The 15,668-nt window shown below is 35.1% G+C and overlaps 1 protein-coding gene across 3 annotated transcripts in view; it reads right to left on the reverse strand.

The window, feature by feature from the left end:
* Nucleotides 1-15,668, reverse strand: part of EIF5B (eukaryotic translation initiation factor 5B) — an 85,753-nt gene that overhangs the window by 40,068 nt on the left and 30,017 nt on the right. For 2 of the 3 annotated variants that reach the window (XM_025464117.3, XM_049115458.1), the window contains 7 exons: nt 14,438-15,110; nt 13,142-13,359; nt 12,575-12,725; nt 11,169-11,267; nt 10,614-10,703; nt 8,009-8,083; nt 2,099-2,385 (listed from right to left, as the gene is read on the reverse strand). In XM_025464117.3, coding sequence (XP_025319902.1) covers nt 2,099-2,385; nt 8,009-8,083; nt 10,614-10,703; nt 11,169-11,267; nt 12,575-12,725; nt 13,142-13,359; nt 14,438-15,110 — 1,593 coding nt within the window. The remainder of the gene's footprint in view (nt 1-2,098; nt 2,386-8,008; nt 8,084-10,613; nt 10,704-11,168; nt 11,268-12,574; nt 12,726-13,141; nt 13,360-14,437; nt 15,111-15,668) is intronic. The other variant, XM_025464122.3, reaches the window with a different exon arrangement.

The following is a 15,668-nucleotide window of genomic DNA, read 5'->3' on the forward strand; positions in this document are numbered from 1 at the left end:
CTATGTTTTCTCATATATATATCTATGATGAAGTTAAATTTAGGGATGCCTGGTGGCTCAGTTGGTTAAGCATCTGACTCTTAATTTCAGATCGGGTCATGATCTCAGGGTTGTGAGATGGAGCCGTGCATCAGGCTCTGTGGTGGGCATGGAACCTGCTTAACATTCTCTCTCCCCCCCTCCCTGTGTGCTCCCCTCCCCCCCCAAAATAAATTAAATTTATAAATTAGGCACAGTATTACCAGTAACTAGTAATAAAACAGAATATACTGGAAAAAAGTTATGTGAATATGATCTCTCTCAAAGTAACTGTACTCACCCTTCTGATATAAGATTATAAAATGCGTACATAATGAGATGAAGTGAGGTGAATGACAGTGTTAGGCTACTACTGACTTTCTGACAATACATGAGAAGGAGTATCATCTGCTTCCAGAGTGCAGTTGACCACAGGTAACTGAAACCATGTAAAGCAAAACTGGATGGTGGGACTCCAAAGGTGGGAGTGAGGAATAAGGAATGATTACAAATTGGCACATGAAATCTTTTTAGGGTGATGAAAATATTCTGAAGTTGACTTACGATAACAGATGCACAATTCTACAAATTTACAAAATATCATTAAACTGTACACTTAGAATGGATCAATTCTTTGGTATATAAATCATATCTCAACAAAAGTGCTTAAAAAATTGTTGGGTGAAGAGGTCCATAGCATATTGATATGTGAAACAAAGATATATCTATAAAATTTATTATTTTAGCTTTAATTAAACATTTTTAAAAACTTGAACCTCAAGTACAGAACTATGAACAAGTCTGGAAGTGAGATAATGGAGAAACCTTTTTTTTCTGCTTATATCCATGGTCTTTAAATCATCAAACACATTACAAACTGTCTCTCACACATGGGTACAGAGCAAAGGAATTGGCTTGAGTAGGTGCTATGAGAAGCAGCAATTATAAGTGCGAAGGGAGGGGAACGCCACTAGTATCTAGTGGATGGAGGGCAGGGATGCTGCTTAACATTCTAAATTAAGAAGTCTGTCCCCCACAACAGAATTATATGGCCTAATGATGTTAATAGTGACAGGGGTGAGAAATCCCAACTTACAATAACAGACCTTAGTCCCTCAGAAATTCAAAAAATGTATCCCTTTAATAGACTTTATAGAAGGATGAGGCAAATACTGATATACAAGTTATTTTTTAAAAATCTAATTACAAAACTGGAAAATTAAAATTATAAATGAAAATTTTAAAAAGCTAAAATTGTGTTTAGCTTTAAAATTCTTTAGCATCCTCAAGCAAACTAGTTTTTAGTATATTGTTTATGCTAAGCTTATGCTAAGCTGACATAATTAACAAAAACTCTCAAGTCTATTGTATAAGTGGAAAAATAGAGTAAGCCTGCTAGGTAATGTGCACTTTAATAAATAGATGCCTCATTAACTCACCAAATTTCAACAATTAACATGAGCAGATGCCCCCACAGTGACTAACCTAAAATAGGCAAGGCAAATACTAGTCTAACTAGTGTTTATGACTAGAGGGTATATGATCAGAGTATCCCTGTACACCTTTAAGCCATCATTTAAAGAGCACATCAAATTTTGGAGAGAACAAGAAAAAAAAAAAACGATGAAACAGTATACCATTCTGGATTAGGTGAGGGAGTAAGGTTCTTGGGTTAGATCACTGTCAGAGACCCACTGTCTAACCCACAGTCATGAATATTTTGTCTTGTTTTTTTCTAATTATATATCTTTAGTTTGTCAAATCTTTAGCTCTCCCTGATCTGTTTTAATAACTTTTATATATGATTTGGAGTCAGAGACAAACTCATTTTTTATTAATTTAACTAGCACCATTGGTTGAAAAAGCTATCCTTTTCCCACTGAATTGATCTGGCATCTTTGACAAATCAACAGGTCAGAAATAGGAGGATCTATTTCTGGACTCTCAGTTCTGTTTCACTCATGTGTATTTTCTGTTCTTATGCTAGTACCACACTCTCTTTAGTTCAGAGAACAATTCTGATGATCCCAGATGAGGAACAGTGAGGAAAGGAAATAAGAGAAAGGGGGAAAATAAATACCTCAATCCTCCGTTTGGCTTTGTCATAAGCCCGTTCTTCTTTAGTTCGATCATCATCAGAGTCGTATTCAGATTCTGAACTCATTTCTTTACTTGGTTTTTTATCTAACATTTTCCCTGCATCCTTCTCATCGGACACCTTTTCATCTTCTTCATCACCTTCACTGCCTTCACTTTCTCCTTCCTCTTCCTCTTCCTCTTCACTCTCTTCTTCTTCACTCTCTTCTTCCTCCTCTTCCTCTTCCTCCTCAGGGTTTTCTTTTACTTCTATATGCACAGTATTTTCTTCTTTCAGGAAACAAAGATTTTAAAATAAACGAAAGTTAAAAATGGAGATCAACATTATAAACCTTAAAGGGAAAATACTAGTAAGGGTGCACTAAATCTGGCAGTAACATTATAAAACATCATGAATGCTAACTTGTTTTTATGCATCATAAATTCAAAGTACTGATCACACATTTGCTACAATGAAGACTGCCATTTAACAGTAAAAACTTAATGTTACTGAGCCAGACTATAAGCAGAATAAGAATCAAGGGAGCAGGGGTGCCTGGGTGGCTCAGGGGTTGAGCATCTATCTACCTTTGGCTCAGGGCATGATCCCAGGGTCCTGGAATCGAGTTCTGCATCAGGTTCCCCACAGGGAAGCATGCTTCTCCATCTATCTACATCTCTGCCTCTCTGTGTCTCTCATGAATAAATAATCTTTAAAAAAAAAATGAAGGGAAGGGAACACAACGCTTATTCTTTCTGTTGGGGTCATCTACCGATTCTGTCCTTGATCTTAGCCAAAAGGCAAAGAAGCAATGGTCATTTGTTGATTCTGGAGGAGGCAACTTAAAAGCTAAACAGTGCTTAGCCTATTAATGAGGGGCGGTGCACAAGGTGGACAGACATTGGGTAAATACTCTTTTTATGGAATGAAATCTCGGAGAACTGAACACTAACAGAATGAATAGGAAATAAATAGGACTTCCCTGTTATTGGCCAATCACCTTCAGATTCTATTCTTATCAATTCTAAATCTGGAATAAAATGATTCCATATTGCTAATTCATTTAGACTCCTGGTGAATGTACACATAAATTTTCTCTGGAGAAAAATACTGTCCTTGATGTCAAATTATTCCTACAGCTTTACAAGTATAATGTCCAACACGATATATGAAAATAACAAGCCATGTGAAAAAAACATTTCACACAATAGAAGCTAGCATACACAAACTCAGAGGACTTCTATATGCCAAAGTTATAAAACCAAAATTGAGGGGCACCTGGGTGGCTCAGTTGGTTGAGCGTCCAACTCTTGGTTTTGGCTCAGGTCATGAGATTGAGCCTCATGGTGGGGCTGCTTGAGAGGCTCTCTCTGCCCCTGCCCTGCTTTCACTCTCTAAAATAAATGAATAAACCTATTCAAAAATTTTAAAAATTAGGTAGCCCCGGTGGCCCAGCAGTTTGGCGCCTTAAGCCTGTAGTGTGATCCTGGACACCCGGGATCAAGTCCCACATCGGGCTCCCTGCATGGAGCCTGCTTTCTCCCTCTCCCTGGGACTCTGCCTCTCTCTCTCTCTCTGTCATGAATAAATAAATAAAATCTTTAAAAAATATTTTTTTTCATGACTCTATCATCTAGGAAGCAGAAGATTAAAAAAATATAGAAAGTAAAAAAACTATAAAAATAGTTAAATGGATTATCTAAAACTAGAAGGTACTGGGGACAAAAGTAAGAACCCAAAAGATGGATTTAACAGGAGTGTAAACAGCGAAAGAGAAAATTAGTGAACCAGAAGACAGATAAGAAACACTCTAGAATGAACCATGGACACTCAATTAGGTGGATAAAACAGAAATGATACATTGATACAAGAAGGTACATAATAGGAATAACTAGAATTCCTGAGGAGAAATAATGGCTCATAACATTATAAAACCATACACTGATAAATCTCTACAGGCAGAATTAGTAAAAGAGAATTGACCCAGGCCACCTCATACTAAAACTGCTGAAAACCAAAGACACATGAAAACTTTAGGTTGATACCTAACGTTAGGTTGACTTCTCAACAGAAACAATGAAAGCTAACACAAGGGAATAGTACCTTCAAAATGTTAAACAGAATTTCAACAAAAAATTCCTCACTCAGTAAATACACCCTTCAAGAATAAAGATGAGATAAAGGTATTTTTTAGAAAAGCAAAAATGGAATGCCTCACTAACAGATTCATACTAAAGGAAACTCTAAAAGGTATTCTTCAGACAAAGACAAATGATTTCAAATGGAAGATGAGAGATGCAAAAAGAAATGAACTACAACAAAGAACAGACAATATGAGTAAACTTAACCTATGATTGGATTTAATAAAGAATTAAAATATGGGAATGATGATATATAAACTGAGAAGTGCATAAATTTATTCATGTATTCTGTGGTCTTTGAATTGTACAGAAAGAGGGTAACATTAAACAGTGATAGTTAAAGGGATCCCTGGGTGGCGCAGCGGTTTGGCGCCTGCCTTTGGCCCAGGGCGCGATCCTGGAGACCCAGGATCGAATCCCACATCGGGCTCCCGGTGCATGGAGCCTGCTTCTCCCTCTGCCTATGTCTCTGCCTCTCTCTCTCTCTCTCTGTGTGACTATCATAAATAAATTAATTAATTAAAAAAAAAAGTGATAGTTAAAGATCTACGTTAAAAGTCTCTAGAGTAACAACTAAAAGTAAGCAGAAAAGTATACCACTTCCAAGCTCATGAAAGGAGGAAAACATGGAATTTATAAAACAAAACAACAGTCTCAAAGATGGTTATACAGGACAAAAAAAAATAAAGATAAATATTTTTCATTAATCACATCAAGAGTTAAATGTAATGGGCTAAGTAGCCTAGGTAAAATACGATTGATAAACTAGATTTAAAACTCTCAACTATGTGTGATTTAAGGAGACAGAGAAAGTAATAAATACAGAAAAAAAAAAAGATCATGTAAATCAAAGCTATATCGCTAGATCAGTATCAGATGAAGTAAGCTTTAAGGCAAAAAGCACTGCTAAAAATAAAACATAAATAAAACAACAGAGTAACAAATCAGTGAGTCACTTCATCAAAAAAATATGAGAATGTATTTGCCCAATAATATAGGACTAAAATGTATCAAACAAAATTAACAGAACTCAGGGAGAAATGGACAATCTACTTTATCGTATATTTTAACCCACTACTCTCAGTAATAGAAAGAAAAGGTAGCCCAGAATAAAAAAAAAATCTCAGAATAAAAAAGAGTTGAACAAAATGATGAGCAACATGGATGAAATACAGTTTACCCTTTAACAATATGGGGATTAGGCATGTTGATGCCCCCCTGTGCAGTCAGAAATCCATGTATAATTTTTGACTCCTCGAAAACTAACTACTAACAGCCTATTACTGACCATAATACTTTTTAATAACATAAACAGTTGACTGATACATATTTTGTATGTGTATTACATACTGTATTCTTACAATAAATGAAACCAAGCAAATTAAAATGTTGTAAAGAAAATCTTAAAGAAAAATTTATAGCACTGTATTTTTAAAAAAATCTGCATGTAAATAGACTCCTGCAGTTTATTTTTTTTTTTAAGATTTTATTTGTTTATCCATGAGACACACACAGAGAGAGGAAGAGACACAGGCAGAGGGAGAAACGGGCTCTCTGGGGAAGCCTGATGTGGGACTCAATCCCAGGACCCAGGGATCACAACCTGAGCCAAAGGCAGACATTCAAGCACTACGCTACCCAGGTGCCTTGACTCCTGCATTTGAAATCCATGTTGTTCAAGGGTTACCTCTACAGAGAACAAGGCACACAACTACCACAGAATATAAATTCCTTCCAAGCAGATATTAAACACAATAACTAACCATGTGTTGGGTTGTAAATTAAGTCTCGACGTATTTCAAAATATAGAACCATGTAGGTTTTCTGATCTCAATGAAGTAACAAGAAAATAATTAGAAAATCCCACTTTTATAAATTAAGAACTACATTTCCATTAATCAAGTAATATATATTAAAATGGAAATTAAAAAGTAACATCAGAATTTGTGAAATTTTGCTAAAGCAATACTAAAAAGAAAAATTTAGTTTTTAAAAAATGTTTTAGGGACCAGGATATGGAAGAAAAGGAACCCCCTTGTGCTAGTGGTGGGAATGCAACCTGGTGCAGCCACTGTGGAAACAGTATGGAGGTTCTTCAAAAAATTAAAAATAGAGGACACCTGGGTGGCCCAGCAGTTGAGCACCTGCCTTCAGCCCAGGAAGTGATCCTAGAGTCCTGGGATCGGGTCCTGCATCGGGCTCCCTCCATGGAGCCTGCTTCTCTCTCCGCCTATGTCTTTTCTTCTCTCTCTCTCTCTCTCTCTCTCATAAAGAAAATCTTTTAAAAAAAATTAAAAATAGAACTACCTTATGACGTAGTAGTCACATTACCAGGTATTTATTCAAAAAATACAAAAACACTAATTCAAAACACATTACCAGGTATCTATTCAAAAAATACAAAAACACTAATACATGCACCCCAATGTTTATAGTAGCATTACTTATAATAACCAAGATATGGAAGCAACTCAAATGTCCAGTGACAGATGAATGGATAGACAAGATGTGGTGTATGTATGCAATGGAATACTATGCAGCCATAAAAAAGAATGAAATCCAGTCACTTGCAACAACAGGCATGAAGCTAGAGAGTATAATGCTAAACGAAATACATCTGTCAGAGAAAGACAAATACATGATTTCACTCATGGGATTTAAGAAACAAATCAAATGAGCAAAGGGCAAAAAAACCAGAAAGAGACATATTAAGAAATGGACTCTTAACTACAGAGAACAAACTGATGGTTACCACAGGATAGAAGTCTGGGGCAAGGTAGGGCCTGGGGTAATGGTGGCGGGGGGGGGGGGGGGGGGGGTTAAATGGGTGATGGGAATTAAAGAGTATAGTTGTTCTGATGAGCACAGGGAAATACATGGAATTGTTGAATCACTATATCATACACCTGAAACTAACATAACATTGCATGTTAACTAACAATTAAAACTTAGAAGAAAAAATATATATTAGGAAAAAAACCTGAAAAAAACAAACAAAAAAAACCAAATATCTACCTCAAGATGCTTGGAAAACCCCAAGCAAGTTAAAACCAAAGAAAGTAGATTTAATATAGGACATAAACACAAGACAAAAATTACTTATTCATATAAATTAGGCACTATTTACTTGTATTGCCTTTGTATTATATTTTAAGTTAAAGTGCTTCTTATAGGCTAGCTTTAATAATCCAATCCCATCTACAACATCATTCTGAAAAAAATGTATTTTTAAAAAGATTTTGTTTATTAATTTGAGAGAGATAACAACAGAGAGCATAAGCTGAAGGAAAGGGCAGAGGGAAAAGAAAAGCAGACTCCCCACCAAGCAGGAAGCCAGATGCAGGGCTTGATCCCAGACCCCTGGGATCATGACTGCAGCTGAAGCCATCTGCTTCAAAAAATGTATTTTAAATCCTAGGAGTCCCTAAAAAATCATTTATTCATGAAATGAGGATCCACATGAGGATTTGGGAAGCATGGCAGTGGAGAGATCCAAGACTAATTTTTATTCCCAGAAACGTTCACAGAGCTTTCATAATCAGAAGACACTTCCTTTAATTATACAAATGTCTAGAGGCACCTGGGTGGCTCAGTCGGTTAAGCATATGCTCAGTTAGGAGTTGGCTTCTCCCTTTCCCTCTGCCCTCCCACCTCTGGCTCATGCTCTCTTTCTCACACTCTCTCTCTCAAGTAAATAAAATCTTAATAATTAAAAAAAAAAACACCTCTAATAACTATTAGATATATCAACGTGTACTTATGAGCTATTCACCTTTTTCTCTCTCTTCATCACTGGCCATAGCTTCCCAATCATCCAATCCAGTATCTTCAGTTTCTTCTTCCTCTTCTGTAAATAAAGGTTTGTGTTAAAGACATAGAAATCATCCAGAAATTGGGTTTACTTTTAGATAAAAGTAGAAAATTATGCTGACATTAAAAATGTTTTAATTATGCAAAAATATATACTATTTTGTCATCTTTGGAACTATTTTCTTAATATAGCTAGCATGTTATAATTTAGTATTACCAAATGCTATATAGTTTTTTAGAATTTGGAATATACCAAATTAAAACTCAACTCAGATTTCATATTTGACATAATTAAAGTATTAGAAACTCAGACACTGAAATGTTCTGTTAGATTTGAAAAGGATAGACGATTACACTCAGTTCTTGAGGAGAAATGAAATTTCACAATAGTCCTCCTAACCTCATCTATGGTCTTGCTTTCTGCAGTTTGTTACCCAAAATGAACTATGGTCTGGAAGCCTTTCCTTCCAACATATCATCAGGTCAATGGTAGTCTAACATTACATCACATTGCCTACATCATTCATCTTACTTCATCTTGTCATAGGGATATGTATCATCTCACATCATAACAAGAAGAGTATAGTAAAATAAGGTATTTTAACAGAGACTATATTCACATAACTTCTTATAGTATGTTGTTCTAAATGTTCATATTATTATTTATTGCTGTTCATCTCCTACTGTGCTGAATTTGTAAGTTAAACTATCATAATTATGTATATATAGGAAAAAGCAGTATAAAGAGTTAGAACTATATGCAGTTTCAGGCAGCCACTGGATGCCTGAAAGAGAAGAGAGGACTATTTACCATATCTTCATTTTGGTCTTTCAAACTCATACCTCACACCTAAGAATTCACTACTTATTTTATTGCTTTAACTTCTACAGATACATACAAGTACTACTTAAATCACATAGTTGTAGGTACAAAGCTACACCTCTACTCCAGTTGAAAATAAGAACAAGAGATTTGCTGACAATCCAAAAATATCCAGAAAGGTATAATTTTGAATATTTAAAACTTAATACTCAACATTAATGGCTCATTTTACTGACATCCAATAAAGCAAAACTATTCTCAAATTAAAGATGAAGGTGCCACAAGTGGTATTTACTTCCCTGTACTAATTATTATTTGCCAACAAATTTGGATAAGTCATCTTGAGGAAATGAGGCAGGTACATGTACCCAAAATATCTTTCCACATTAGCAATTCTTTTTACTGCTACAAATGTCCTCTAAAATCATGGACTGCCATCAAGCTATCAACCTGAATTTCTCTAATGACATCATGTTAAGCTGAGTTGTGCCAGGTGAACCATCCTTTTTATACTAAGAATAGAAGGGGAGAAAGAAGGAAAGGAACTATCAATGATACCTTTCACCAGTGTGGGTCAGTCTTGATATTCTCTTGCTATTTATTCTCACTCCGAACTTTAAACAGTGGAGATTCTCTTGATTTTGTTACCAAAATGTAGCTAGCCACTGGCTCACCTGTCAATATCTAGTCCAATGAGTTAAAACAATGTTTATCTTTAAAAAAAAAAAAAAAAAAGCCAAAGACTTTCTCCAACTTCAAAACACATACACACAAACTGAATAAACTGAATCCTCTTGCTGATTTAGTAAATAGAAGCTGACCTCTAATGAGGTTTAAAAATGCCAAATTTTACAGCACTCTTAAAAAGTTCTCATTAAAACGTTTCCAGGGGTCCCTGGGTGGCGCAGCGGTTTAGCGCCTGCCTTTGGCCCAGGGCGCAATCCTGGAGACCCGGGATCGAATCCCACGTCGGGCTCCCGGTGCATAGAGCCTGCTTCTCCCTCTGCCTATGTCTCTGCCTCTCTCTCTCTCTCTCTCTCTCTCTCTCTCTCTCTCTCTCTGTGTGACTATCATAAATAAATAAAAAAAATAATAAATAAATAAATAAATAAAATAAAACGTTTCCAGTTTCCAAAGGATTAAATAAAGAACTTCAGGGGGCGTCTGGATGGCTCAAGTGTCTGCCTTTGGCTCAGGTCATGGGATCAAGACCCATACTGGGCCTGCGCAGGCTTGTCCCTCTCCCTCTGCCCTGCTCTTGAGCACATGTGCTCGATCTCTCTCAAAAAAATAAAATCTTAAAAAAAAAGAAAAAGAAGAAGAAGAACTTTAAATCTTCTTGGCACCACCTAAGACTTCTGGCCCATAAATAAAAGCATCAGAAAAAAAATTTCAAAAACTTCTACTATCCTTCTCTACATTTTACTGACACTACTAAAAACGAACTCAAGTCTCACTCCTAAACTTTTTCTTTTTAAGTGGAGCCCAGCATGGAGTCTGAAACTCACGGGCGCTCAAACTCACAATCATGAGATCATAACCTGAGCCATGACCAGAGTCAAATACTCAACCAACTGAGCCTCCCAGGTGCCCCTACACTTTTTCAAAATGGAAATGGAAAGAAATGGTTTAGAGTATGAAGAATACCATCCTGCTAGATATTTGCTTTCCTTAAATTAATGAGGACTAAGACAATTTCTGACATATCAGTGCTATTTAATAGGAAACAATTAGTGCTACTGGCCTGGTTCAACAGGAGGTGGTGTCTCTTCCTTTTCTGGAACTCCTTGTTCCACAACTTCTACAGCAGCACTTAATTCTATTGGTTCAGATACTGAAAAAAATGGCAGAAACCAAGTTAATACTTTTTCAGTGCATAATTTCTGTTAGGATACTTTGTTAAGTTATGAGTAAAATCCAGTAATACAAACCTAAGTTCTTTAGCAAGTTTAAAAACTGTTTAAATACCAGTCATATATTTCACAGGAAATAGCAATTTTTCTTTCTGCTCAAAGAACAATGTAAAATTACAAAAGGCTCAATGGAAACAAGAAAAATAATGATAGGGAAGAACAGTTGTTTCTGGGTAGGATCTAGGTTTTACAAACAAAAGCACTTTTCCTTTAACCTGTCATTTAAATCAGTTGAGAATGATTAACAAAAGAAAATAAGGTACAGGAAATAAGTTTTAACATGTAATTCGGATTTGTGATTTTTCTTTTTAAAAGATTGTTTTGAAGGTTGTAGAAAAAAGGCAAACAAAACTGTTTTTAAATCACAGGTCATTTTGTATACAAACCTTCTTTATTTTCTAGCTGCTGTAATGTTTTTTTCTTCTTTTTATCTTCATAAATTGGCCTTTTCTTTGGCAAAGAGTCTTTTGATGGCACTTCAACACCTAAGGGATAAGAACAAAAAACTCTAGATTTATGCTATTTGTGTATCATCTAAGAAATACTTTAAGGTAACATTTACCTCAGAGATACATACATACCCTGAAATATAAATGCACATTGATAGAAAAATCTCTTTTCTATATAAAGTTTTTAAATTTACACAAACTTAAATTCTACTTTCTTAATGTCCAATTCTAGGACTTTTGACTAATGTATCGAGTTATTATACGCAACAAAGATGCAAAACCATTCCATCACCCTGTGCTGTTCTATGTAGTCAAACCCTACTCACATCCTTAGGCCCTGGCAAACACTTACCTGTTCTCTAGCTCCAAAGATTTGCTTTTTACAAATGTCACAGAAACAAAATCTTACAGTCTGGGCTGTTGTCACCATGATGGATTTTAGAGTAATCCTCATGGTTGTATGTACTAATTATTGTATTTACTACCACTTCATTTCTTTTTATTGCATTCCCCTGTATGGATATACTATAGTTCCATTATTCTGTAGACAACTGAAGGACATCGGAATCATTTCCAGTTTTTGACAATTATGAATAAAGCTGCTATGAACATTTATACGCAGGTTTCTGTGTAAACATTTTTCTGGAGTAAATATTTTGGAGAACGATGGGACATTAGATAAATATGTATTTAGTTTTGTAAGAAACTGTCAACTGGGGAAGCCCCAGTGGCTCAGCAGTTTAGCGCCACCTTCAGCCCAGGGCATGATCCTGGAGACCTGGGATCGAGTCCCACATCAGGCTCCCTACATGGAGCCTGCTTCTCTCTCTGCCTGTGTCTCTGCCTCTCTCTCTCTCTCTCTCTCACGAATAAATAAATAAATAAAATCTTTAAAAACAAACAAACAAAAAACCCATCAATGTTGGCAACTGTTGAAACTGAGTGACTTGGGTTTCATTTTACCATATTCTCTATTTTTATTTTGGGGGACAAAAAAACTTATAGACATACTATCATTTACACATAAATTTTCATCATTACATAGAAGTCATTGCCCAGAATAATGTAATTATCTTACATATTTATTTATTATTTTTTTAAAGTAAGCCCTACACCCAGCGTGGGACTTGAACTCATGACCCTGAAACCAAGAGTTACATGTACTACCAACTGAGCCAGCCAGATGACCCTATTCTTTACATTTGTATTTTACTTTTTCCACAGCACTTTCATAGGAATTTTATGACTTAATTCAGTTCTCCTTTCAATCATTACAGATCTATTAACTGTATGACAGAAGCTTCCATACTGTTCAGTTAATTAAAAATTAACTTACTACTTACCCTGAGCTTGTAGAAGTTTAAGGGTAGCTTCAGCTCTGGCTCTGGCTTCTCTCTGGGATTTAGTTAAAAGTTTCCCTTCTTTTTTTAAGCGTTCTTTTCTTTCTTTCTCTTTTTGCTTTTTCCTTTCTCTCTTTTCTTGTTCTAGTCTTTCCTGCATTAGAGTACATAAATAAGATAAAAATTGTATTGGCATAATTATAAAATTTAAATGTAAAGAATGCACACTCAAATGTAAAGCTCTGAAGATACACACAAAGTATTACATTGGAATACCCAAAAGAAAATACTTTAACAGTTGTACATAATAATTATTAATATCACATGAAAGTAGACTAGGTATTGGCAAGGATACATAACCAATTTCTGCATCTGAGGAAATAAAGGTAGGATTTTTTGTATTGCTTCACCTTGTTTATATCAGAATATTAACATAATTACTATATAACTACGACATTTTTAGAATTAGATACAGAATATCAGAATAGTATTAGATATTAGAATAAGGTATCTTACAGAGCAGAGACTTTTAAATTAAACACTTCTAAGTTAAACTTCATGAAAACATACCTCTTCTTTACGCTTGGCTTCTAACTCTTCAAGTCGTTTTATGCGTTCCTCCTCTTCTCTCTTCTGCCGTTCTTCTTCTTCTTTAAGCTTAGCCAGAGCTTCTTGCATAGCTTTTACTGTTGCTTTGCTAGGTCCTTTTTTCTTCTCTTTCTCTTTTTCTTCCTTTTCTCCTTTCTTTCTCTTCTTATCTTTTTTCTTTTTGTCTCCTTCATTGTCATCTTCAAAAAAGAACAGAGGCAAAGTGTTTTTTAAAAAGTTGTTTCCTGAAGCAGTGATAAGCAAACCCCAGAATTCAAGGACCATATTGGCCTAAGGCTGATGCCAGCAACAAGGTAAGATCGGTAGCTGTATCAAAGGGTACCCAGAATAGCTCAGAACTGCGCAGTAGCCTCCTTTAGAAGCCCACAAGCTGGTGTTACTTTAAATGGTCCTGGGGGATCCAAAAAACAGGAGGATCCTTACAGCAGGAAGAAGATATAGTCTATATGTAATGTATCTCTTAATTCATGGTATACCTGAATTCCTGCCCAAATTCTGTAGCTAATTTTTCCTCTCTAGGATAGGGATAGGAATGATGCCTACCTTAAGGGGATATTAGGAGGACAAAATAAAATATATAATTATATTCTAAGAGCTCTACAGCATTAAATTTTATGCTACTTTTGTTGTGTTACTCCTCAAAGATGTCCAGATAATAAAAATTTGGTTAAAAAAGATAGGTCAATTTAAAAAAAAAAAAAGAAAAGAAAAGAAAGAAAAAAAAGAAAAAACTTCATGTGAATCATTTGGTCTTTATTCTCCTTCTGAGACTCAGGAGGAGAATTTTAGCTAGAAAGCTTTTTTTTTGTTAATTGGTTCTGGCACGAAAACTTCTCACTGTTGGTTTAAAAATGTTAACTAATTTTAAGACTTCTACTTCATAAATCAAAATGGGTATTTAAAATCAGAAAGAATTTGCAAAAATAAGAAAAAAATTTTAATAGGAAAGTAATTATTTGACAGATATATCAAAAGGAATAAATTTATAAATAAGCAACTTCCAGTCCTTATCATCAACAAAATTGTTTTCACAGTGAAATTCTATAAAAATCCTAATGTACACAAACCATTTGAAGATATTTTATGCTATTTAAACGTTTAACAATGAAAGTCAAAAGTACTTAGATGGAATTTTTAAAAGTCCTCTTCTTAAAATTTAAGTCTCTTTACAGCCAAGGACAGAAACCAACATGACTTGGATTCATAGTCTGGGGTAAAACTCAGGCCTTCAGCCCTTTCCTCGATAATATTACCAACCTTCAGCAGCTGTGGGAGTCTCTCCTTTCTCTTCAGAGGCAGGGACTGCTCCGGTATCAAGAGTCACTTTGGATTTTACAGCTTCTTCTTCAGATTTCTTTTGAGATTGTTTACTCTGATCCTTTTTCCCAGTCTCTAGCTCTTCTTTTTCTTTCAGCTTCCGTAGTTTTGCTTTTTCTTCATCTCTCTTTTTTCTTTCACGCTCTTTCTTTTCTGCCTTCTTTTGGGCCACCGTCTTAATTTTGAAGGAGGAATCATCATCTTCATTCCCACTCTCCACATTAGGACTTGGCTTATTTTTTTGATTTTTTTTCTGTCCTTTTCTGGACTGTAAAAATTCATCTGATTCATCACCACTTTCACCTGAAGAATTTACTCGGGAACGCTCTTTAACTCTTTTACTGTTATCCTCATCTTCTTCTGACCCATCCCCCCTTTTATTTGATTTCTGCACTTTCCCTTTAGCTTTTTTAGAAAGTTTATTAAAATCATCATCATCATCATCACTCCCAGAGTACATTTCCACTTTTGACTTTGCAGTCTTTTTTGATTTTGAATCTTTATCTTCCCATTCTTCACTATCATTATCATCAAAACTTTGTTTTTTGCCTTTTTGTCCTTTCTTTTTTTTATCTTGTTTTGAGGTGGACTCTTCTTCATTATTTTCTGTTGGCTAAAAAAATTCCATTGTTAAAAATTATGTCATATTTTATTTTTTTAAGATAACTGAGACTCCTCAATCATGTACTTTACTAAGTACACATAGAAAATATTCTCAAAATAACTTCAAAATAAGGTCCTTTTTATAAGAATATAAAACTTGCCCAGACTAAGCACCAGAAGCTAGCCTAGGCCTCAGGCACATTTCATATTCACTGTAAATTTCAGAATCCAGGTGCTATGAAGCAAGACTCATGACTCTGCATTTACTACCTTCTTCAAATGGCATACAAAACCTATGAGGAAATTAAAAGAAAAAAAAATATGCCTATCACTTTCCCTTTACTTTGAAGCTATCCAAATTCAAAGAATGAAAATAAAGACTATTGGATATGGGAAATGTTCTATCTCCAAATATTGTATCTGTGAAAGGTTTTAAAATACATTATTTCTTCCCTAAAAATTGTTTTCCCTCTTTGGCATCAGAATTTATAGAAACCTTTAACTAACATATTCACACTGCTCAAAAGCTTCAAAAACAGCTCCCTAAAACTGGCACTAGCACACAGAA

Source organism: Canis lupus, chromosome 10, assembly GCF_003254725.2.
Source record: "Canis lupus dingo isolate Sandy chromosome 10, ASM325472v2, whole genome shotgun sequence".
NCBI lineage: Eukaryota > Metazoa > Chordata > Mammalia > Carnivora > Canidae > Canis > Canis lupus.